The sequence below is a fragment of the Chenopodium quinoa genome, unplaced genomic scaffold, assembly GCF_001683475.1.
Source record: "Chenopodium quinoa cultivar QQ74 unplaced genomic scaffold, ASM168347v1, whole genome shotgun sequence".
Lineage (NCBI taxonomy): Eukaryota > Viridiplantae > Streptophyta > Magnoliopsida > Caryophyllales > Amaranthaceae > Chenopodium > Chenopodium quinoa.
In genome coordinates, this window is record NW_018744284.1 from 437,481 (window position 1) to 463,079 (window position 25,599).

The 25,599-nt window shown below is 34.5% G+C and overlaps 1 protein-coding gene across 1 annotated transcript in view; it reads right to left on the bottom strand.

Annotated features, from left to right (window-relative positions):
* Positions 1-485: 485 nt before the first annotated feature.
* LOC110694944 (piezo-type mechanosensitive ion channel homolog) overlaps positions 486-25,599 on the bottom strand; it is a 34,673-nt gene continuing 9,559 nt past the window's right edge. The window contains exons 9-22 of the mRNA XM_021872136.1: positions 23,359-23,443; positions 22,784-22,999; positions 22,535-22,712; positions 21,704-21,832; positions 21,364-21,537; positions 21,006-21,233; positions 18,834-20,369; positions 14,501-17,046; positions 12,348-12,743; positions 10,051-10,209; positions 3,365-3,877; positions 2,752-2,890; positions 2,478-2,622; positions 486-1,065 (exon numbers count right to left, since the gene is read on the bottom strand). Coding sequence (XP_021727828.1) covers positions 930-1,065; positions 2,478-2,622; positions 2,752-2,890; positions 3,365-3,877; positions 10,051-10,209; positions 12,348-12,743; positions 14,501-17,046; positions 18,834-20,369; positions 21,006-21,233; positions 21,364-21,537; positions 21,704-21,832; positions 22,535-22,712; positions 22,784-22,999; positions 23,359-23,443 — 6,580 coding nt within the window. The 3' untranslated portion in view covers positions 486-929. The remainder of the gene's footprint in view (positions 1,066-2,477; positions 2,623-2,751; positions 2,891-3,364; positions 3,878-10,050; positions 10,210-12,347; positions 12,744-14,500; positions 17,047-18,833; positions 20,370-21,005; positions 21,234-21,363; positions 21,538-21,703; positions 21,833-22,534; positions 22,713-22,783; positions 23,000-23,358; positions 23,444-25,599) is intronic.

Below are 25,599 nucleotides of genomic sequence, written 5' to 3' on the forward strand. Positions count from 1 at the left end.
TCAGCTAGTCACACGATGTGGCCAGCCACACACAAAAGTTGCTATTAAACCTTTAGTTTTAAAATCCTACGTGGCGCTTTAAAATAATAATCCTACGTGGCATAATCTTACACGTAACGCTCTAAAAATGCTAATCCTATGCGACGCTTTAATAATTTTTAAAAATTAAAATCCTAAATGGCTTTCTAAAATCTTGGACAAAAACTCCCCTTTATTTATATACTAAAATGCCAAGTATCGTTGTCTCATGACCTGACTGCAAGACCAACTTTATTTATTAGTGATGTGATATGATATTAGATTATTAATTTAAGGGAAAGAAAACAGGGCCTTATATTGGATACCCGTTCATTTCATGGGGAAAACAGTACAGAGTATTGTATTAAATATATTTGCCTCACGTGCATGGCATGCACCCTTGACTAGTGCAACTGTGCAAGTATTACAAAAAGGTTGAAATACGGAGTATTTTAGATTTGTACCTGTAAAATTACCAAAAAATTCAAAGGCAAATATGATGGTGAAAATACAATCATTTACATGATTCAAATACCTTGTGTATATATACAATTATACTTTAATAATTCTACAACTACTGTAACAAGTATTTACAGAACAATATCTAATTCTTACTCTATAGTACAGCTCGAGTGCATCCCCCCTCCCCTCCACAAGACCCCACAATCAGAACAAGTTGTCACTACTGTGAAATCCTTATCAAGAGCAAGTGAGCAGCTGCTGTTAGCCTAATTGCTGAGCGATATAGTGTACACGTATAAGACTCTATGAGCATTCTTCCAAAAACAGACCATGGATGTTGCTGATACAACACAAATGACAGTTTAGAGCCGAGTAAAAATCCAGCTGTAAAAGATCACTCATCAGAGTCTGATCTATGTCCAAAAGAATCATAACAAATTCCCCAACATCTAATCGGGTTTGGTGTATTCGAGCAACATGTGTGGTGATCTATAGATTTTCACCAAGGTCCAGTAAAGGACTTCCTCCACTCCCAGTTCACCTTCTGCTCTTGCAGCATATATATCCTCACAAATAGCAATCAACCTGTACCAACCAGAATAATATGTTAATTTTGATTTCAGTATATTGTGTATGCAGAATGTTACTCTCACCATGCAGAAATAGTCATCACATTGTCCTAAAACCTAGTAAGGATACAATATGAGTTTAAAAATTGACCTTAAGCAGCAATGTTCTCCCCTTCACTTAAGCTAAGAAGTGTCATAGTCAATGATATAATCATAAACAATCTCTAAATTAGGAAACAACATTCTTCTCGACAACCTAATTATACAAATATGATACTCTGTATTATTTCTTCTGAATTGAGGGAGCATATGACATCTCATCAATCAAGCTAGGATGGGGGGGGGGGGGGGAGGGGAATCAACGAAGAAAATTAAAAAAATCAATGCAAAGAAAATTTATAAAAACCCATCTCCTAAGGGAATGTGGAATCAATCTAGGCTTTACCAGGAAACTTGGATACAAAGTGTGGACCCAAGAGTAAGACTTATTGATTTTCATGGGCTTTCTTCTGCTAGGAAGCCTAAACAAAGTGATCCCGTCAAAAAAAAAAAAAAAAAAAAAAAAAAAAAAAAAAAAAAGGAAGTGATGCCATAGCATTGGTTAATCAGCCTAGCCCAATCCCTGGTATAAATCTTGGTGCCAGAGCAACTGTAGATGACTAAAAAAAGATTAAGTTCCTAGCCCTAGAATTGGAGACTGGCCCAGAGACTGAACGTGCCCTTCAATTCAATCAACTAAAGTCATATTCTTAAGAATACTCTCCATTCTAATGCGATACGCGCCAATATATGTAATCCTTAGACGAAAATTAAAATTCTCTTATTCCAAATACTATTTCAACTAAGTGCTAGACCAACAATTCACTTTTATATCACAAACAATATATGACACAAATTACAATTCTCATGCTGAAATTATATACTTGTATATGTATATATTGCCAATGTGCTCCAACTTTATATACCTTGAACGTAGGGTCTAGAAGGGTTCAGTTTCAATTTTCCTTAAGAAGTGAGTCAAGTGACTGGCTTGGTGTTCAAATTCCTTTGCTATTTGACTTACCTAGTTATCTGACGTTAAATATTCAGCTGTTTCTTGGACCGCTTGCAGGTATTAAAATTAGAACCATTCACATTGATTGTCCAGTTTCATTTTTTCACAATGCATTTAAAAACTTGAACCAATATGAGAATTCATCATTTAGAAAGTGGAACTATATCTGAATAAATTGGTTATTAAAGCTTTAAAACTTGACCCATTAACAATTGGAACTCTGGTACCTGTACATGTGCTCAACCCAACTCCAATCTCCAAATTCTCAAACTATTGATACATGAACTTTTTGTCTTCTTTAAGGTATATCATATTGAACCAGCAACAATACAAACTAGCAAATGTAAAGTAAAGGAAAGCTGAGGTAGGAATACCTATCGCAGGAAGGAAGGTTCTCATATGGGATTCTCATTCTAAGGTCAGAGCATTGCAGCCTGATGAACCGACCAACAGCAAGCACAAATGTAATATAAAGACCCCAGATGCTGAATTTGCTTAAAGTATCTCCAAGAAGTCCCTCTAATTAATAAGAATCAAGCATTAGAAGACATCACAATTACTGAAGCACTAAAAAAAAACAGCCAAAAAAAAAAGACAAAAATTCATTTCTCAAGTTCTTTATGGTATGCCAGCGCTGCTCATACTTACGTGGTGTTTCTTCTGAGACCACGATTGCTGTAGGTCCAGTCAGACCTTCACATCTAGAAACGTTTAGTGGATTGACATCATAAAATGACCACCACTCAGGATTCTGATGATTGATGACAAGATCGGCATCGACTTTTAACTGAAACAAAGGATATTAGACAACATAATGATAAGAAATCTACTTGTTTTTATCCCTCAAGGAAGAACAAATTTCCACTGTTGCAATTTGAATTTAATCTTTCCAATAAGGTGACCTAATAACATAGATAAGAGTTTTTTCAGAATTCTTAAATAACAACAAATGATTTGCATAACTTCCATAAAATTTTAGCAAAAAAATCTTAATTAATATATATATTTCCTCGCTATTGCACTAAAATCAGATTAGACCTCTTCATATCACATAACACCATGCTAAGAACAGGGTTTTTTTTTTTTTTTTTTAATTATAAGGAAACATACAGAATGAACTAGTAAATGAATAAGGATGAATAAACAAACCACTAAGTAGCGTTATAAACAAATTTCTAATGACCTTGGATGTCATTTTCAAAGATTAAAAAAGAAAGAAGCTAAGCAAAATGCGAAATATATAAAGTTCAGCATAACATACCTCTGGTTCAAATGGTCTCACATCACCAGAACCAGTAACTCGGAAGAATCTTGGAAAGATGTTCTTCACTCGGAAACTATTCATAGAACCATTGAAAACAGACTGTAACTCAGACCTTTTTGGAAGATCAGACGCATTGTCAACATCTCTTTCATACTTCACAACCTCTTTTCCTTTAGGTCTGTCCCTAGTCAGTACCCAAGAGAAAATTATATGCATATCCCTGCCTACATTAAGAGACTCAGTGAATCTCTTTTGAACTACTTCTGGGACCAGCCAAAGGGTACTAGCATCAGCTTGGCAACATATTAATTGAATGTCATTCATATCATAAGTAGTCAATAAACCTTGAGGATCAAGATCATCCTTATTCTTGACATTTTCCCACTCCAGCTTTTCACAAAGGGTGGTTTGATACAGGGTCAGCCTACCACCATTTGTCTTAATATCAACCTGAACACTGACATCTCTAACAGGATTTGCGATGTTTGTTGGATTGCCACTGCTGTACATCTGCAAGGAAGATAGAGTATCAGAGTCTCAATAATGACATAATTCCATCTGTCAAAAGTACAGCCATAAATCATAAAAGTAAATTTATTGATTCCAAAGTATATATCCAATGACATAATTCTTTAAACAAGTCATTTTAACAAAGAAAACATACTAGGCCATGCATGGATTGGGGATGTGATTAAGGTGTAATAAAAGTCAAACCAGAAAAAACATAAGTGATTAGAGGTGTTGTTATAGGAGATAGGGTTTTTACAAATGAAATGAGGTAATTGTGACATGAGGAAAAGAGAAAGATAGAGAAATCATTACCCTCATATGGAGAGGGTAATAGTTACCCACCCTCCCCCTAGTATAACTACTACCCCAAAATGAGGGTAATAATTCCTCTGCTTTCACCTCTCACCACACCATCACTACGCATCCCCCTACCAAATACACCACTACTATCTCCTCCTTCCCTATTTTCGCTTTCATTTTGTTAAGTTTGACATTTATTACACTAGTAATACATGTCAATCCAAGCATGCCCATCAGCAAATAGCAGTATTGACAACAAAATCCTCAATTTCTTTACTCTAACATTGGTATACTACCTCCATTAGTTTTTATGTTTGCTCTACTCACTTATGTTTTTTGGTCCAACTCACTTTATTTCATTTTTGGCATAACACATTTACCATCTTATCTCTCTTACCCCACAATATTTTCCATTCTCATATCTCTTACTTTTACTTACACCCACCCACCTTTTTATACCGTCTCTTATACTTTAAATGTAGAGAAACAATATGTTATAGTAAATCAAATCGATGCAAAAGCAAAGACAACTAAAACGAATTTGGGCTGCTGCAATATTATGAGGACAAGGGTGACATCTACATCATCTAGTTATTGTGATTGAATGGCCCAAATAGGTTTTCAATGGTGATTCATGATGAAAACTATGAAGCAATTACACGCGTCAAAGGTAACCCAAAAAACATTATATATATGGAAAGTCCCAAGCTGGTATCAATTTTTAGGAAATTCATATTTACCCTTCAGAAATATTTAGTTTAATTATTAAAATAAATAAATATATAAGTCAGCATAAAACATTTAAAAAGACCTTCCTATAATTAATACTAATCTATACAAGATAGATAATAATCAAGACTAGAAATATACACTATGGATACAAGATATTAAAACTAGGGAAAGATCAACATTAAGAAAGGCAAGAAGGCAAAATAGAAGAAATATGTTTGTATATATAAAGCATGGAGTAATTCAATAACATACTTTGTTTTCATAGAAATGAAAAAAAATTGATTTTTTACACTATTCAAATATTAACTTAACCAAATATTTTTCCTAGTACTCCCACCGTCCTTAATAACTTGACATACTCCTTCAAAAGTCGTCCTTATTTACTTGACAAACTTCCATGAATAAAGAGGACCTGCTTTTTTTGGAAAAGAAAAAAATTACTATTCCTCCCTCTTCACTTTGGGCTCACTACCCACTTACTATTATTACTAAAAACAGACCCATTACACACTAGTTATAATAATAATGATATAAACAAAAGAAAACAAAGACAAACCCTATTAGGGCTACTACTACCCACAAGCTATAATAATAAATAATAACTCCACTACCAACTCACATGATAAATACTAAGTCCATTGAATTGCCTAAATGTATACTTTCAATGTATCAAATATTATGTAACTTGTTGTGGAGTCTAAATAAATATTTCTATTATATCAAAAATTGATAATTTTACTAATAATAAATAAAAGATATTAATAGTTATAGTTATGCATTGGCATGTCGTGTGTTGACACATGATATTCAAATGGTTGTAATTTTCAACGAGGCAGAGTAAGTATATTGTGTTATTATGTTACTAAATAAGTGGAAATAAGGTATAAATAACATGGCCTTAGTTCAATCCTGTAAATTAATGTTCATATATATATATATATATATATATATATATATATATATATATATATATATATATATATATATATATATTACACAATAAATCAATGTTTATATTATCATTATATGTATATAATGCATTCTAAAATAAATATCAACATATAGTAAATTTCGAACATATTCTTTTTATGCACTAGTATCCACTAATGGAACACTTTAAGCTCTAATTTCTTATATTTTGATCAAAAGGAAACACATTAATTATCATCATATAGCAACATTGATAATAAGCTTTTAAAATCATTTTTCTTTAAAATTGTTATACATAAGTTGTCGTTCACTCGATTGAAAAGTAGAGAAAAAACCTTGTACAAGTAAATAAAATTAATACAAAAGAAAAGAATGATGCTAACCCTCCTATTCATAATGGCACACCCACTTTCTCTCACATCTTTCTTAGTACAAAATTATTTAATAGTGCCATTATAAACTTTTGTAGTGCCAAAATAAGCACTTGACATACTAAGTATGTTATTATGTTAACGAATGACAATCCAGAGACAAGAGAAACAGTGAAGCTCCAAAGAGAAATGTGAACTACTGTGTTTCACAATTACTGACACCCCAAATATCGAACTTGGAAACTTCTATAATCTAGCAAAATATCCAAACCATTAGCTAGGCACACAATGCTCCAAAAAGACTTACTCTCTCTATTACTCCCGAATCTCACATACATAGCCACCAGAACAAAATTTAGCATTTAAGTTATATTTTTTTTTTATTATTAACTTCATCTATGTATAACTATATTGATTTGGGAAACAAAAAGAAGAATGAAAGACTAAACAATTAAATAGAACAAGGAATTAAACATGTGAGTTTATAATTGAGAAATTAAGCATCAATATTGAATTATAACTTTTCTATCATATAAGAGGGAAATTCATTGTAATATCCATGTGTTAAGCCTAATTACACTAAGGGTATGTTGAGAAGCAAATATTTGCTTAATCAAAAAATTATCAGATCAGACCACATCATATTATTATGTCTGTGTTTGCATATCGATATATAAACAATTTTTCCACAATTTAAAAATTTTGAAACTTTCATAATTGGAAAGTACACATTAACAGGAATATGAACCTAGTCTATGATGGCCTCATGAATTAATAAGTTCATTAAGATGACCTATTATCAAACATTCAAGTATATTTTCTAATGAAGATATTATGTGCCATGAATTACTCGGGTACTTAAATTATACTTCCTCCGTTTTTTTAATATTGCACCACTTGCCTTTTAAGGAAGTTTTACAAATATTGCACCATATCCATTTTAGGAAAAAAAATATTTGTGTTCACACTACAAATACCTAATATGCCCTTACTTTTCAACAGATGAGTGTCATTTATGACACTATTTTATAGTCATGTTACCTAGATTTTAGGTTAGTTCCTTTAGCATTTTAGTGCTTTTATCGATGTTTTTGGTATTTTGTGATTTATTTCCTTATTGCGTGTTTTTATAGGTTATTGAGTCATTTTGGATGATAAAAAGATGAACTGAATATAGGAGCCAATGTCAAATGCAAATAAATATATGCTGAGTTCCTTACTGACGCAAAGGAACTTACTAGCAGTCCGAGATCTGTCCAGATTCATTGCACTTGTGCTCACGTTTAGAAGAAACTGCCTAGAGGAACTCGAAATGTTTTTCTTCAAAAACCTTTCTTCTTTGCTCTGTAACATGAGTGAGTAATTCTTTATGCTCGGTAATAGTTAGAGGAGGCCATGTAATTAGTATTTGAGACAAGTTACTTTGGGTTATAATGATTATTAGTTAATGTTTTGGGAATATTCTTGAATTACTGTTTATTTCTATGAATGATGATTTCTTATAAGTAGGTGCGGAACTATTTGTTTAGGTCTGATTTCTATTGCTAATTAATACTACTAAGTCCGTAATTACTTGGGAATGTTAATGAAGTAGCAACCAATTGTAGAGGAGGACGTTCCACACTATAAATTGTAAAGTAATTCTTGATGTAGGTGAAACCATGTTCCAATAATGTCATGGTTGTCTAGGCTTGATGTTTTCCTAGTTCCTAATGATGTCAACACGTTAATTCCTTGCTCGTAGTATAGGGGTTATTTGTTTGTTAGGGTTAGTGAAAGTCGTACCGGATCTAACCATTAATAAGGGAAAACAAAGGAACTTGTTCCATAAGTCAAGCTGTTCCTAGAGGGTTAATTAATGTGTAAATGATTTTACGAAGTTCCATGGCTGGAATCTGATTATCTACTGAGTGTTTTCTCCATTGATTGCTTGTTCTTTAGTTATAATTCCTTTTATCTATTGTTCCTTTAGTTATTTTAGATTAGATTTTTCATATCAAAACCCCCCCAAATCGTGTTACTTTTGTGGAACTTGGATATGGAGACTTGTTACTTTAGACTTACTTTCCTCGTGGGATCGACTCTTAATTGCCCTAGCTATTTGTTAAGGTGAATAAGGTTTAACTTTGTGTGCACTTCGACAACACACCAACAACTCTGTATTTTTACCTTTCTCTCTCATCCTTTTTTCCACTTCCCAAAAATTTGTGCCAAACCCTTATGGTGCAATAATAAAAGAATGGAGGAAGTATATCTTATCTCAAGGACACATGTGCCCAAAATACAAAACAAACATTTATGTTTACATAAGTATGAAAAAAGACAAAGTTACCTTCCATAGTAAAGGATCCAATTTTAAATACATTTTAGATGATTCAACAACAATTTATAAATCAACCATAAGTAAAAACCAGATATGCTTTTGCAAATTGGTCACTATTGGATGAAACTTTTTCAGCATACTTATTTTTAGTCTATTTTCCTTGTTCGTTATTTTATTTTTTTGGGTGGGGGCTATTGATTTACCTGAAAAATGATAAAGTTTACATAGGGAATTTTTTTTTTTAATTGATTGTTCTACATATAAGTTTGTATGGGATGCAACACAAATGAATTAAGAGTACATTTGAACATATAATATGATGAGAAATTGCTTTTCCCCAGAAAGGAATAGTTTGAGGAAATATTGTATTCTTTATCATCATATTAAATCAATTCTTCACTATTTTTTATTTATAGGAAATATTATTTCCCTCAAAGTATAGCAAACGTCAGTGTAATTGATTAAAACTTCTACCTACAGTGGTGAAATTACAGTAAACCTCAACATTCCTCCCTCAGAATGTTTCAAAAAGGTATACACTACTAATGGAAAAACTGAAAAAGAACTGATCATACAACCCAACAAAAAAGAAGATTAAAAAGTATGTGAATTGTTTTATAGTTAAGCTAAAAAAGGGCTCTGGAAAATGTCAAGGAACATGTTTCAGAAGAGTTAGAAACTCAATGGACCTCTGAAAAAAGCAACATCGTCAGGAGCCCTATCCTGGGAAACACTTACTTTTTTGCAACAGCGATATTGAAAAAGTTTACAAAAACAAACATTGTGTAAGGAGTAAGAACATATTGCTTCTTCATCCAAAACATACTTAGAGAATATCTAAATCATAACAGAAACATTGTCTACCTCAATTTCGATATTAAAATAGGCCATCTTACAATACAAACTCAAGTGTTTTTCCCCATCTTTGTAAAGATTATCACCAAGCAAGACAGCTCTATTTCTATTTTTATTTTTATTTCAAAGTTAGCCACAACTACAGAAGAGAAATAGTACCCACCCACTCTAGAACTGCTGACTTGCCGTGTCAAACTCAATAATATGGTACCTGCCAACATAGTTACTTCCCTGGTATGGATGTCCCATAAAAGGATTTATGAATATATTTCCATGTAATCTTGCATGGGAGGAAAAGGGGGTATACATGTATACAAGAAAAAAAAAAAAAAAAGCTGACAACATAGAGAGGGGCAGTATTCAAAGGTGGTCACTCCAATAACAATCCGCAGTTTTCCTTTTACCATCACAGTTGACCAAGGGAAAGGAAAAAGGTATTTCCAATGTTATAAATTCTAGACCCTATAATGAAGATAAAATATTTGTCATTATGGACAGGAACAAACAATTCTAACAAAGGGGTAGTAATTAGTTATATGTTTTAATTGAGTCAAGTAACAAAAGATGAAAACAGAACATCCAGTTGTATAGGTTAAATGACTTCAATTCAATAATCAATTAATGCAAATTATTCAAAATTCATATTTTAACAAGATTCTTACCAGCATAGGAGCCCAAATGACACATATCAAAATGAGGAATAGACATATGCCACTGCAGAACTTAGTCATTTTTGGCTGTTTCTCTCCTTGTTTATGACTTGCTCTATTTAAAATGGCATCACATTTGACGAGATATAAGCTTGCATTTATGTCCTCCAACTGTTCAAGATACATGGCAACATTATTAAACATTGAATAGGTCTTTACTACATCGATAAAAATGGCTAAACAAAGGGAAGAAACAAAAATGCAAGGCCACAATTATGATCAATGTAAATCAATTGAAAATGTGAAATTGACAATTTAAAAAATTACCAACGGGAAAAATTAAGTCAAAAAATCACAAAGAACACGATATAACAGTAGATAATACTCCCTCTGCTTTCCTAAGTTCTACTCACTTTTCATTTTCATCCGTTTTTCTAAGTTCTACTCTCTTTTTTCATCCATTTTTCTAAGTTCGACACACTTTTACTTTGATTCCTTTATGACAACCTTTATTCATTTTTTATCAGCTAAAGCGCTCACCAAGTTTATTTAATATGACTTAAATGCCCCTACAATCATCAACTCTCTCTCTCTCTCCTCACAACACCTTACAACCCCCACCATCACCACAACAAACACCAACCACCATTGGCACTCGTACAGCCACCTCATTCAATAGTTCTCTTCTCTCCTCCGACACCAATGACCCTCCTTTTTCTCTCTCATCCAAAAACCCCAAACTCTAAAGAAGAGAGAAAAAAGAAAAACAAAACCTTCAATTTATTCTTCAGTTTCCTCGCAATCTTCTTGTTCATCATTCTACTCCCTTGTTCAAAATTGTAAAATTTGCTCAAATTCCCAATTTCCTTCTCTTTTGATACCTAATGACTGACGTATTCATCTTCCTAATTGCAGCACCTCTCTCTCCTCTCGCTCTCAGTCCCCAAAACCCATTTACTGCAGCAATTCCCTGGTTAGTTTTTCACTCAATTTGACTTATTTTGTGTTTGTGATTTTTCACTAAGATGGGTTATGCTAATTGGTAAATATTCTGCTAAAAATTGATGAATTGGATTTAGTTATTCTATTTAATGAAATGTGATTTGGTTTCTAAGCTAATTGACAAAGTGGGTTTGTGTTATTTGTTAAAATGAACTGTGCATTGATTTTCTATTTTCTGTAGAAATTGATGAATTGGTGTTGAGTTATTCATTGTTGTCTTGGTGGTGCAGCTGGGCTTTGTGGTTGGGTCAGTTGTGTGTGTTGCGTTGGGCTTGGGAATAGGTGGTGAAAGATTAGGTTGTTGGTGGTGGCAGTGCACCACCAGAGGAGAGAGAAACAGGGGAAGGAAAAAAGTACATGGACGTGATGGTTGTAAGGAGTAGGGTGGGGGAAGAGGAGAAAGAAGGGATATTTTTTTATTTTTTTATTTTAATGTGAACCATAGTTTTTGACCAAAGATTAATGATAAAACGCTCACTACGGTCATAAGTTGGAATAAATTTTATTTAGGGCCATTTTTGAATTTCAAAATTAAATAAAAATAAAAAGGTAGCAAAAGGGCTAGCATGAAGAATTACCCTAAAAAAGAAAAAGTAAAGGGTTTTCTCCATACCATTCCATTGGAGCATTTGGCTGTAGTGTAAAACTTCAGGAATCTAGATCTTCCTACAGGTTGGGTATTAAATAAAGTGTTTACCTTTCCTTCAATTTGCATCCTTGCCAACATCTTTCAAAAGAACATTCTCTTGCACATTCATCAGGTTTCAAAAGGCTTAATGTCGCCTGTTATTGACCTCTCATAATAAAAGTATGGCACACCCGCTAATATAAATGTTCCATAGTTTAAAAAAAAAATAAAAAAATTGACCCCCCCCCCCACCACCCAAAAAAAAAAAAAATCCCTAAATTAATAATTTCAGTTAATACTACCTCAGTCAAGAACTGGTGTTCCTAAATTGAACTTGAAGTATGTGAACTGTGAACATCAAAATATTAGAATATACACCAATTCATATCACAAATGAAGCAGTAAATATTCCTATCAAAAAGTAATTTCAGTATAAACCATCTTCAATAGTTTAACCATCATCCTGAGTAAAAAAAAGAGTCAATGATTGTCCTCAGAGACCATAATAATGGATAATGAAGTTTAATTGTGGATGGGCATTACATACAATCATACTTTATTGGGTAACAAATTATAAAAAGAAAAAGAACAGAGGCATAAATAAAAAAAAAAACAGCAAGCACACTTGTCAATGATTATAAGGAGAAAACGGAATGAATACACTGCAAGCTACTATTACCTTCAGCCAGTCATACATCGTCAATGATGTTGTAGTACATGACCAGTCAAGCACACAACGTAATTCATAAAGGAAAGGAAGAGCTCGATAAAGCCGATACCCAAGGTAGTTAATCCTCGAAACTGTGCTGGTCAAAAATTGGCGATACAGTGTACTTTTATGTGGCATTCCATAGCGAATTTGTATTGCCTGAAGTGCTAGGGACACTGCTTTTGTCAGAAAGATAGCACGAAGTGCTAAAATTCCAGCGTACTGTTGAAATGGTTGCATGTTCCAAGCATATTCTGTAACTGAATACGTAAAGAGTACAAGGTTGAAAAGGTAGAACAAAACTTTCCCCGTGGCAAATGAACATAGGTAAATAATTCGATCAACCACTATTAAGAAAAAGATAACCTGCATACAAACAATTAGCAAAGTTACTATACCATCACACACACACATAAGCTTGGATTTTTAACAAAATGCACACTACCAGATAAAAGTAGCAATAAAAGTAATGATGCGATTACAAAATTTAAAATAACAGATTTAGTAATTGAAATAAAAAACATAACATTCTAAAGTTATTCCTACTGTTTGATACTTACATTTGATGGTCACTGAATCAAAGGACTAAAGGTGGGGGTGGGTTGGATTGGGATCTTCATTAAAGGGTAAGGGAAAGAGCAGACTGATTACCTTAGATGTTCCTAGTTGGGATAATTTTGTCATTTCCTTCGCCCTCTTCTTATTTTGATTTACCTATAACTCTATAAGTCCTCTACACTAACTCCCCACCCCAATTCCCCAAGGTTTCTCATCTCCATTCCCCACTTTCTACCTGGTTCTTTCTCCCTCCAACAACAACAAATAAGCCCCAATGATAAATCATCAACCGCTGACTGCTCTTAATCTATGACACAGTCCTCCAATTATTGTAGCTTCCCTCTGATCTCTGAATTTGTGTCTCTCAACTTCTCTCTTCTTATTCATCACACCAAAGGCTATTCTGTGTGGTGGAATTGTACAATGCTGGTGATGATGAGATTGTGCAGTGCTGATAAGGTTGCGCTATTAATCATAATAAATCCCAGATCTTGTGCGGTGGGTTGTGTGATGCAAGTGGAGTCTACTGGTGTGAAAAGGGGAGGCACAATTGTGTTAAGTGGAGGTGGTGTAAGGTTGAGTGGGGCAGTGCAGGTAATTATATGGTAGAGAGATATGTTGTGGTTTTATTTTCTTATTTTCCCTCCATTAACAAACATCAAAGCTTTGAGGGTTTTTCTTTCTTTTCCCTTTCTTGCTTCTTCTCCCTTATCCCTCTACATAGTAAATGCACCCAAAAGTTATCAATAGACAGTATGAACAAGGAGATTGACATTTCTACTTATAGCATTATAAAGAAAGGGACCAGTTCCATCTCTACATCTTCTTACTTTGGCTTCTTTTGAACCTTAAGAAAATTTAAATAAATATAGACGGAAGGAGTAACTTTCTACTTGATTTATATCTAATATATTAATTAAGATACAGAAAATATATGAAGATACAAAAAACAAGACTTAGAATCTTTGTAGAAAAATAATGGTAAGACAGATATGCATGCTAAATTACAGTTTACATTACTGAAAAACAACTCAAGACCTCGGACCTCCATAGAGTATCACCAAAGGCATGAAAGATGTATAATCAAATTCTGCAAAAACTCCCAAATTTAAATTTTTTTTTTTTTCCTTTCTAACCATGACACCTACAGAAAATAAAATAAAATAAAATTATGCAGACCTTCAACAAAATTTGTGCCTCTAATTCTTCTTCCTCTATGCCTACTTAAGAAAAGGTAAATTGATCAGTTATAAGTGTCTTCCCTTGTAGAGTTATGATATGCATTATTCAGGTAAATCTTACTGCAATACGGACTTTCCAACTTCGTAGAAAGGCTAGGGAAGTGTGCACAAACCATATACATTAATTTCTTCAACTCTGCGACTATAGAATTTGCTTTAATTCTTTTTGATAGTGAGTCAATGAACATTAGTGTACATAGACCGTGAACACAAAATGTTTTCAACTGATTGATTTCCAAAATATATACGAAATCTTAACACATCAGTATGACACCTGACCAAATACGACACATAAATGAAATAGTAACAGATGTAGAGGCTTACCATTAATATGAACACATACTCCTTAGGGAACTGATCTTCAAGTTGATAAACACCAAGAAAATCACTTTTATTCTTAATGACTGACTGGTAGAAAATAGCAACCAAAAAGAAAACTGCAAGATCAGCACCAAATACATAGGCATATAGATCAACTTCTCTTTTTCCACCACCAATTACAGATAGTACAGGATATGGGAATCCAACTTCTTCAACATATCCCAAACATTTTGCAATAAGAACCTCTCTTGCAACATCGGAAGCAGGTGTTAGTGATTTTGACCAACCCTTAGACACACAATCTCGCAGCGGAAGCGCATGTACAACTTCAAACACAGCCAAAGCTACATTGGGATTTTCTTCACTCCTCTCAATACTCTGAATGTTAACCCTGCAAGCAGAAGGGCAAACATTTGGATTTTCTCCCTTGCAATGTTCACTGTGGACGAGCTGAAGCAATTGATTCATTCCTGACTCAATCTTCTCAGGTTGAATGCCATCTTCTGGCCATGCCCCAACGTCCATGGACAGCTGAACAAAATATGGAGGAGACTCTGCTCCCTGAGTTAGAGATTTCCAGTAACTTAAGCAGCTTCTAGCTATCATCTCCACTCCATCTTTCAGTGGTTGGAAAATTTTGTTTAGCTTTTCACTCCAGCTAGAACATGGGCCAACATATTTTCGTTCATGCATTTTTCTCTTGATAGCATTAAACTCCGATAATGCACTCCAATCACCATCTTGTGCAGTTATGGAGCTTTGTAAAAGCGTAAATAGGTAGACCAAAAAGAGAGGCAATGAGCTTATCACAAATGATGAATTGATTTTATGATGAGGAAAACCCAACTCTTGAAGCAAAGTCAAGTCAATCAATCCACAGTGTTGAATGATTATTTGGTACAAGTATTCAATTAAGATGTAAAACTCTGTATAGATTAGCATGACAACCCAGAAGGTATAGCTAGGGCCTGTGTTAACACATAGAGCATAGAAAAAAAGGGCTGCAAGGTATACCATAGATAACAGACTGAAGTTCCAAAGGAAAACAAGAATAAAGCAACAGTAACAAACAATATCATTATTGGATCGCATCTGGGACCATATGTGCCGAAAGATTCTCAAAAGCTTCAGCTTCACAGATTCGGACATAGTTCTACTCTTGTCAGACTGCAATGAAGATGTACGAGCTATATGAACATTTTCAGGATTTTGGCTCTCCATTTCACCACATCCTACATCATCATCAGAAGAATGGCCTGTCGAATCCAAATCTTCTTGTGATACATTCAAAAGACTTGCAAGATTGGTAACAGCTTGATTTCCAAGAGATTGTACTTGAGAAACACCATCACCTATCAGCTGCACCGCAGATTTCAATGGGTGATCCTTTGACTGGCCTTTAGAGCTTTCTCTTTTTTTTTCAACTACTGACTGGTGATCAGAATCCTCAATTTCAGTAATTTCACCAAAAGATATTTCTTTCGAATCTTGAGTTGTTAATTGTTCCGCAATTGGACTTTCAGATTTTCTTTTAACTGGAGATCCAAGCAATTCTGAAGGTAGAGCGAAGTCACCAGAAGTCTTCTGCCCCTCTCTTAATGTGTGAGCAGCCCTAAAACCTCTATCAAAGTTAAAAGAGGGACTTAACAACTCCTCCTTATCAGCAGCCGTAAAATTTTTATCCACAATAAAAGAGGCACTTCTCCTTTTCCTTAAACCTCCACTTCCAGGAGATAGCTGACCATGATTACCCGGAGAGTTCATACTGTGAAGCTGAACTTGCAGGTCAAGCATCTCTGACTTCATCTTCTCCACTTGCATATTCCGTTGTCTTTTCTCCTCTTCAGTCTCACGGATATGCTGTAACTGTGATGTCTTCCATGCAGCCTTTTTCTCTTGCTCACGTACAATAGCTCCAATTTGCTCTGCCTCAAGATATCGTGATACATGTTCAAATTCTGGAGATGAGAACATATATGACTGCAGTGAAACCAGCATGAAGATGACGATCTCAACCAATGCAGATCTTGAAGTAATACGAAACCCGTAATCATATTTATAAAATCCAATGGCTTCATAAATGTAACCTACAGTGCCACACTTTCCTTCATTGAAGACTCCAATAAAAGGAGATTGATATGCAAGAGACAGAACTATAATTACAAAATTATACATGCGCAAGAACTTGAAGATTTTGTTTCTTTTCCGAAGAATTTCCAATCTCATCCGAAAGAACACCAAAGCAAAACCAAGATATCCAAGGTGCAGAATGTCATACTCCAAAGTTCCAGTAATCAAAATCAAAGTAAGCACAAGATCCAGCAGGTGGCAATAACAGTAAAGTCTCAGATAGTCAAAAATGGTCCACATACTTTTTGTTTCAAACGAAAGGTCTTTCCAAACAAATATGTTCTTGCGCTGAGACATCATCTGATTAAAAGTAAATGACCCTGATAAATTGGGTGATCTGTCAGCACGCAGCTTGAAACAAGCAACGATGAAGACTATAAAGTAGCTGATAAGCATTCGAGTATCATCCACAACAAGCCCTGCAAAACATGATGAAAAGTTAAAAATTAAGATTTATGGCTTAGTTGCGTAGTAGGAATCTAAAAGAGAAATAATCTAGCAAAACAAGACCTACTATTGTATTATAATCATCAAGAAGTGGAATTCTCCATCACGAAAGGAAACGACAACAAAAAAAATGGCTGCATAAATCCCTTTTCCAAATTTTACAGAACATTGACATAAGAATGCAGATTAATATTACTTATAAAATTAGTATAGAAGATTACTTTCATTACAGAAATAGTTTGGTTTGTAAAATTATGATTAACATAAGAATTTCATTAAATTACTTCATAATTTTTTGACAAAGATATCCACTATTAGCAATGAGAAAGAAGGGATATAATGAGTAGTCAATGCCTATCAAGAATTATTTTCTATAGTAGTTAATGATATCTCATATTTTCTAACTCTCTACTCCAATTCTCTTTCCATAAACTTGCCAAAAAAAAATCTTAAAGCAACCAGCTCCATTTTCAAATGGTCCCAGGGAAAATGGTTAAGAGATGCTTTTACAAGGATTTGACAGAGCATGAAAGAATAAAAAGTGACATTTTGATCTATGGAGTGTTATAAATGATAATAGAACAACCATGTGTGACCTTATATTGAGCCCAATGGACAAGAAAGTGACATTGTGATCTATGGGGTGTTACAAATGATACCTTACGAGTGGGGATTTCGGACTAGGCAGCAGTTCAAGAGAGACATGTATGTCAATCTGTCATCAAAGAACAACAAAAAGTTGCAATCTTCTTACAAGACTACATACTATGTAACACCCAATGAAGGTAAAATATTCCTCTATAAGGAATTGATTGTACTACCTATACCAACAAAGTGTACATTTCATTTTTGTATGGCAAGTATACCTTTTTCGAAGAGGTCATCTATCTCTTTGCTTGGCTGTGAAGGTTACACATAGGTCACAACAAAGTGTGATGTGGGAGAGAGAGAGAGAGTCCAAGTGCTACATGCTTCACAATATATTTGCTGTTAAAGAAACAACATCCACCTGATCCTTTGGTAAAGATTTAGCACTATGATCACAAGGGTATATTACTGTGTAATATTCAATATTTAAACAAATCTCCACAACATCTTTGCTGTTAAAGACACGTCATCCACCCAATCATTTGGTATAGACTAAGCACTATGATCTTGAGGGTGTATAACTGTGTACTATTCCCTAAAACAAAATCTCCAATCTTCAAACTTATAATTTGACCAAACACCAGGCATAAAACATCAAATGATATAAGAGACATTAAGAAGTCTGTGAAGTTGTTTCCTTCCACCAATATGTAAATAGATGATCTGTGGACTCATTTTTCCTTGCATAGATGACAAAGTAAAGGGTTCTTTGTGCTAGGGTAGCGGGGTTTGGTTGTAAGTGCTCATAGTGTAAAGGTATGTTAGTGAAGAACAAATCAAATGATACTTCTCGAATTATACAGTTCAAAACAAATGAAAAGTTGGCAAAAATTAGAACCATTCTCAATTTCCCAGGTCTAGACGAATGAAGCAACTCAAGAGGAAAAGAAACTTCACATGCCTACAAACTAATGGTAGTCTTAAATACTTCTAGGTACGACCATTTGCATTGCAGCCCAACCGCCCACACCCCCCCCCCCTCCCCCTAAGGGCTTCTTATTCTGATATCATAATAATTTACATCTTAATCCTACCAGCAAACTAATCACTTAAGTAATGATCAGAATTTGCTCAATACTACTGCATAAAAAGGGGAAAACAAATACCATACCTAGCCAACAGCGTTGACAATACTGAAAGTGTAGCTTTGAGCTTTTCCAGCAATCATGGCAACGAACAGCAATCTCATGTGGGGATTGTCGGTTCAGAGACATCTTATTCTCCCAGATGGAAAAATATTCAAGAATCAGGACACATGCAAACAGGAAAACCAGAACAGACCATAGCTTTCTAATAATTCGTCGATCCAAAAGAACAAAAGTAGCAAGCAAACCAATGTAGAGCAGTGAAATGACATTCAAGAGGGCAAAACTAGCAAGAAGCAAGACAATCATGTTAATTTCTAGACCAAAGAGGTTAAACATATTTTCGATCCAAAACATCAGGTAAACTTTCAAGGTCGTCTTTTGCATATCAAATCTCTCATTTCTTAAAGCAAGAATTCTCCTCTTGTTCCACTTTTGACTCTCCTTGATGGTTTCCCAAAAGTATCCAGACGAATATCTTTCAGTTCTGGAATTCTCAGATTCTCTTCCCAAAAGAATTGGTTCAGAAGGGTCAGTGGTATTTGATTTCCATGTATAGCTTGCTGTAGTCTTTACCATATCAGAAAGTGTGGAATGTGGTACTGAGCTGTTTTCTTCATCATAGCTGGACATAGTAACTGCATCATCTTCGGCTGTGACAAATAAAGGACATGGCTCCTCCCACTCACCCATCAATACATTATTATTTGGCATCCTATCCAACCAATGAAAAACATTATATTGAAGTGTACAAGCAGAAATTACCAAAACATTTCCTCTCAAGCTTGATTCTATTCCCCAAAACCCAGGCTCAAACACTTGGAGACCCAAGACATGAGACACATCTGAATGCATTTGGCCAGGGAACATCTTTGCCTGCTGACCCCACATCTGGAAAAGATATTCCACCATCACTACAAATCCTGTATAAACCAGAAATGACTTTGACGGGACCCTTGAAGTTTTAGGGAAAGTTGAGCAGATGATCATGCCTAGAAGATACACAAAACCTATAGCGTTTATTTGTGATATGGCTGCATAAAATAGAGCAGCAAACAGAAGTTTATTGCTGTGCCATATCATAAACCTTCTCATAAAACCAACTGTTCCTGATTGCAGCACATTAGTGTCACATGGTTCATTGTACTTGCTCTGTCTCCTTTCATAGCTATAAAGTTGCATTACAATCAAGATTGCCATTGATTCCCAGATGTTATCCAACAGAGAAGCTTCAGGTTTATAACCAAGGTTTGGGTAAAGATCAATAATATGAGATAGCCATGTTTGAAAGCTAGGAAAAATGCTGAGGCTATACATGAAGACGAACACCATTATAGCATAAGCTTTCAAGGGAAACCATAGGCGTCTTTTTGTCTGTTCAACAAGTTGTCTTCCAATGATCCAAAAAAGTAAAAGAAAAATATACCCAAATGATATATAATTGGGTCTAACCAGGTATACAGCAATAAGTATAGTCAGAAAAGCAATATAGGTCCCCCATGAACGGTATACTGCAAGAAATTTCTGCCCTACTGCACTCAGGTATGATGCTATTCTTCTCTCTGTAAGAATAAGGGAAAATAACATCAGAGATTAAAAAGAGATAAGATACAAAAACGAAGACATACATCAAAGAGCAGACAAGTACATATTTGAATGAACTTAACGTGAAAAATACATTGTCTCCTCAAGGTAAAAAGAATCTCAGTGCACAGTAAACATAGCTATATTTGCACGAAGGAAGCACTGAAGCATCCCAATTTTACAAAACTATTGCAAAGACTAAAACCAACTTTCTCCAGATAACAACATATCGACACAGTATAAGTAGCTCTCATTTGGAACATTCGAATCATAGGATTGACCAAAACCTGCTATCAAAACATCCTGCTAAGCAATCCTTCTCGTGGAAAATGCATTAATACAAGACAATTTTAGTCCAACAAAAGAAAAGCAGTGCCAACAGTATGAAGCTCAAAATCTCAAATAGAACAGTGCAATAACACTTAAAGAATACACCACTACTTCCTTTAACCTTTCGAACAAAATACACTTTTTACAAGTAACAAACCATTCGAACAAAATACACTTTTTAAATGTAACTAACAATCAATACAAAAACACACAAAGGCGAGTGTCATCTATATACAAAATAAGTCGCAAAACATCTTGATAGAAGCAGGTTAAATATAACATACCATGAGAAGGACCATTGCTGCTGTCACCACTAGCTGAAGAGCAATAAACTGACAATAAAACTGACTTGTTTAAACCAGCTTTAAGCACACTGAATCCCACTGGAGGGTAAGGTGTATGTTGTACAAATGCTGAGAATGAAAATAGCATGTCAAATCCATGATTATGTATGGTGCAAAAACACGCAAGAAGAGCCGTTTCCAAGAAGTCCCATGAACTATCACGAAGACCTACATCAAGGCAAGTACAAAATTGATGAAGATGATTCCTTACAAATGAGCCCTTCTCAGAGTAAACAGAATAAACAAAATTATGGTAAAACATTTTAAAAAAAGAACATGCACAACAGCACAAGTATACCTAGTTGTGACAGTATTTCGCTAGTTAAAGAGCCTCCATGCTCCAGTTTTGTAGATATCAGGTTTATTTGAAGAATGTACAACAATGCAAAATGAGCTTCGCATAGAAGAATTAATGCCTTCCGTATCTTCCTGCTGATATTGTGTCCCAAAAGATATATCAAAAAGAATATCACTGCAATAGGTTGAAATGTTCAGTTAAAATTTATCAAAAACCTCAACTAATGTTGATAATATTGATTCCACTCCAGACAAACAACACATAAACAGAAAATAGAGGAAAGTTAAAAGAAAATTCATCAAAAACAGTAAGAAGCAAATACAAAAGGCCTTTCACATACTGTAAATAGCATGAATAAATCCAGGCTTCATGGCTATCAGAAATATCAAAGCCAACATGATAGCCCGGGAGCATTTCCGAAATCCCCAAGCAATTGTGGCAACAATAAGCACCTTGGTCTCCTCCTTAACTGCAAGAGTGCAAGTTCAACGTAATGGTAAAAAGGTAGATATTAGAGATGAAAAGGCAACAAAACAAGGGCAACACAGTAGAAATAGAATTGGGCAGGATATATGACACCTAAATTGACTTTTCAAAATAACTTTGAGATTCGTTCCAACATAGATTAAGAGTCCACCTAGATCTTGCATAATTTTTAAGGAGGTAAATATTAAAAAAACAAAAACAAAAACAAAAACAAAAAAAAAAAAAAAAAAAAAAAAATTCTAGAGGAATGCAACTGAATTTAAACTCTCATGCTTCATCATAAGTTGATTATGTTACAACACTCTGATGTACGGGTTAATAAATTCATTTTAGCAATTGAGCCATAAAATGCGACTTAAACAAGTGAGCTCATAATCATTTCCTTCTACATCAACAAAAAAATTGCAAACCGGATCACAATCTCTAACAAGGGAGTCTCCAGCATGTATAGATTAACTAAAACATTACTCAGAAATTTGAGAGGCTATTTAACAAACATCAGTGAAAAGGAACAGGAGAATTACAATTGCATACTGTATCTAATAGGTACATGCCAAAGAAAGCCTCATGTGCATGAGCCCAGAGAGAAGCTAAACCCACCACTCTCCCCCAGAAAAACCTACTACTTAGTTACTAATTTTTGAAAGATCCTGCATTTCTTTCCGTGCAAACAAAAAAAAAATACCTTCTATAGTAGGGTCTCCATTTGGAAGATGACCATTCTCATTAGATAGGTACGTAAACACAGAATTGTTCACAAGATTACCAACAGCAATTAGGACTCCAAGACCAAATTGAGCAAGAAGAAAATATCCAGGAATTGTGTAACGCCACAAACCAACAAGCTCCCAAATCTCCATGTTCTGCACAATTTGTGAATTAGACACAATTACAAGAAAAGATGTTATAGAGTAGCACAAGACTAGAGGATTACCTTCCCAAGTTCCCAGTTCACAATTGAAAATGCTACATTGAATATGTAAGTACTGACGGCCCACAGGAGTGTGAAAACAAGCAGCAGACTATTCAATCGGTGCAAATGAAACAATGATGGGAACGCATATACAATATAGCCAACATAAGCCAGCAATCCAAATGCGCATATACTTGCAAAATGGAAAGTCCAAAAGGAAAGAGCAACCAACGATAACTGCCATGTTAAGAAGTTGAAAATCAATATCTAGAATACAATAAGACAGAAAAATTGGCACATTTATCCACCACTGAGGAGCTTCTCAATGAATAACAACTAAAACAGCATATTTCTTAACAGAAGAAAGAATTTCAACAATTTTATGAATAATGTAATAAGGTAAGAGAATCTTCAGAGCTAAAGACGGAGCACCAATTGCTCTTTACATCTACTCTTAAGTCAACAGACTTTTAAGCTCAAAAACTATCTAGTAGGTAAAATTAAGCTACAAGAATATGATATAGAGAAGAATAGGACTATTATGTGAAGAGATGTAAGTGGTTGATTGGTCACAGACAATAGTTTAAGATAGTTACCGGGAAACCATATGTGAAAAAATTGATCGTAAATGTCCGAAAAACTGCTCCTTTCACCAAAAAATTGGTATGTCTCTCTCCTGACCTAAAAATGAAGTACAGTCAAAATGAGCTCAGTAAACACAAAAGAGTTTAATGTCAAAGTCACCTTTATGAAACACACGGCTCCAAAGTTAATAACATAGGAACTATTCCTTGCGTTCCTAAATGTTCTACGGTCTACACACTTTCCATTTGGGGCATTTTATAATATTCTACTTCTATAGTTCTATTCAATACTATTTTTGGCAGACCCACATTACCATCTTTCTTCCCTTACACCACAATATTTACACCTTTTCAAAGTCTATTTGTCCAAAAGAATCTTTCAGATGAGATCAACGAAAATATGACACAACTATAAAGAATAACTATTATTTGATCTGAATCCAATTCCTTTTCTTTGAATATTTCAATATCAATAATAGTTAACTGTGATGCTGTATTTTTTTAAGAGTATGATCTATTGCTTTACTTTGGTGCTCAGATGGGGACAAGTGATGAAGTGGTGAGTTTGGATGGAAAGGAATTGACCATGAGTGAATGTTTTAAGCATCTTGGGTCGATCATCCAGTAAATGGTGACATTGATCAAGACGGGCCTCACTGAATTAAGTCGGGGTGGCTTGAATGGAGAGTGGCCACGGGAGTGTTATGTGACCGAAGCATTCCCTTACAGTTGAAGAGAAAATTCTACAAGACTGCCATAAGACCAGTGTTGCTTTATGGTGCAGAATGTTGGGCTTCTAAGAAGGAGCACGTTAAAAAGATGGAGGTTAAAAAATTGCGCATATTAAGGTGGATGTGTAGGAACACTCTAAGAGATAGAATCAGAAATGAGGTTATTCGCAAGAAAGTAGGTGTGGCAGGCATTGCAGACAAACTAAGACCCGAGAGTGCACCGGTTCGAAGAGTGAAAGAGTGGGACCATGGAGGGGTTAAACGAGGGAGAGGGAGATCGAAAATGACTTGGTTGGAAGGAGTTAGGAAGGATATGAAGTATATGAATTTGCATGAGGATGAAGCATTGGATCATAAGGGATGGAGGAGGAAGATTTTTGTGGATGACTACACGAAATAATCAGATTTGGTGACCCCACTTATGGTATTAAGGCTTTGTTTGATTGATTAATTAATTGATCTATTGCTTTACTTTACCCAATGTAAATCTTAAAAGTTTATATCTAAGTTATAATTAACAGTTGATCTAAACTACATAACAAGATGTTCTAAATTTTGATTAATATGTTCTTATTACTTTTTATGTACAAATTGGGTGATGAAGCAAAATTTTAATCTAGGGAACACTTATTAGAGCATAAGTAGCACTATCAAGAATATAGGACATAAGAATCACAATATAGAACATAAGAAGCATTATTTAGAACGTAAGGACATAAGAATTACAATTTAGAGCAAAGAACATAAACTTTAAACTTTTTAGAAAGTTACTTAAATATTAAAATATTATCATTATGAACCAACAGACATTTGGTTAAGAGTACAGACTACAAGTCCAAAATATTACAAAATTGCCATTACTCGCCTCCTTTAAAAAAAACTAAGCGGTTAGATGAATCAAGATCTAAGACCCTGATTTGTTCTCAACTAACACTCTTTCTCTCTTTGGTAAAAGAAATTCATGATTGACCATATTGCCATAATTGCAAAAAATTAATCTTATTCACTATATTCTAATTTCACTTATAGTCATAATGATTCCCTAGAAAGAATATCAAGGTACTTTGCACTTTCAAATCAATTACAATAAACAGTATCACCTTTCATTGTACACGCCTATTCCATAATATCATTTTTCTTCTTCCTCCCAAAATCTCTATAGCTGAGATAGAATTGGTTAATTAAAGCAGAAGGGAGAATGGATCCAATTTCACATAACCTTTTTGTGCGACCCAATATAACATTTATTCAAGCATTGAAAGATGTCTCTTCTCACCTTCCCTACAGTTGCACACACCATATAACTTCATTCGGATATCATCACATCACATGCTTAATATCAATGAAAGATGAGGATTTTCTTCTGTGAATAGAAATTAAATTATGGACAAGAAAAGAGAGTAATCATCAAATTGTCCTCTAGAGGCTACAGTCATATCAGACACTACATCACCGCATCTTACTAATCAAACTCAATAGTCAAAAGTCTCACCCCCAACCCAAAAAGGGAAATGACAAAAGC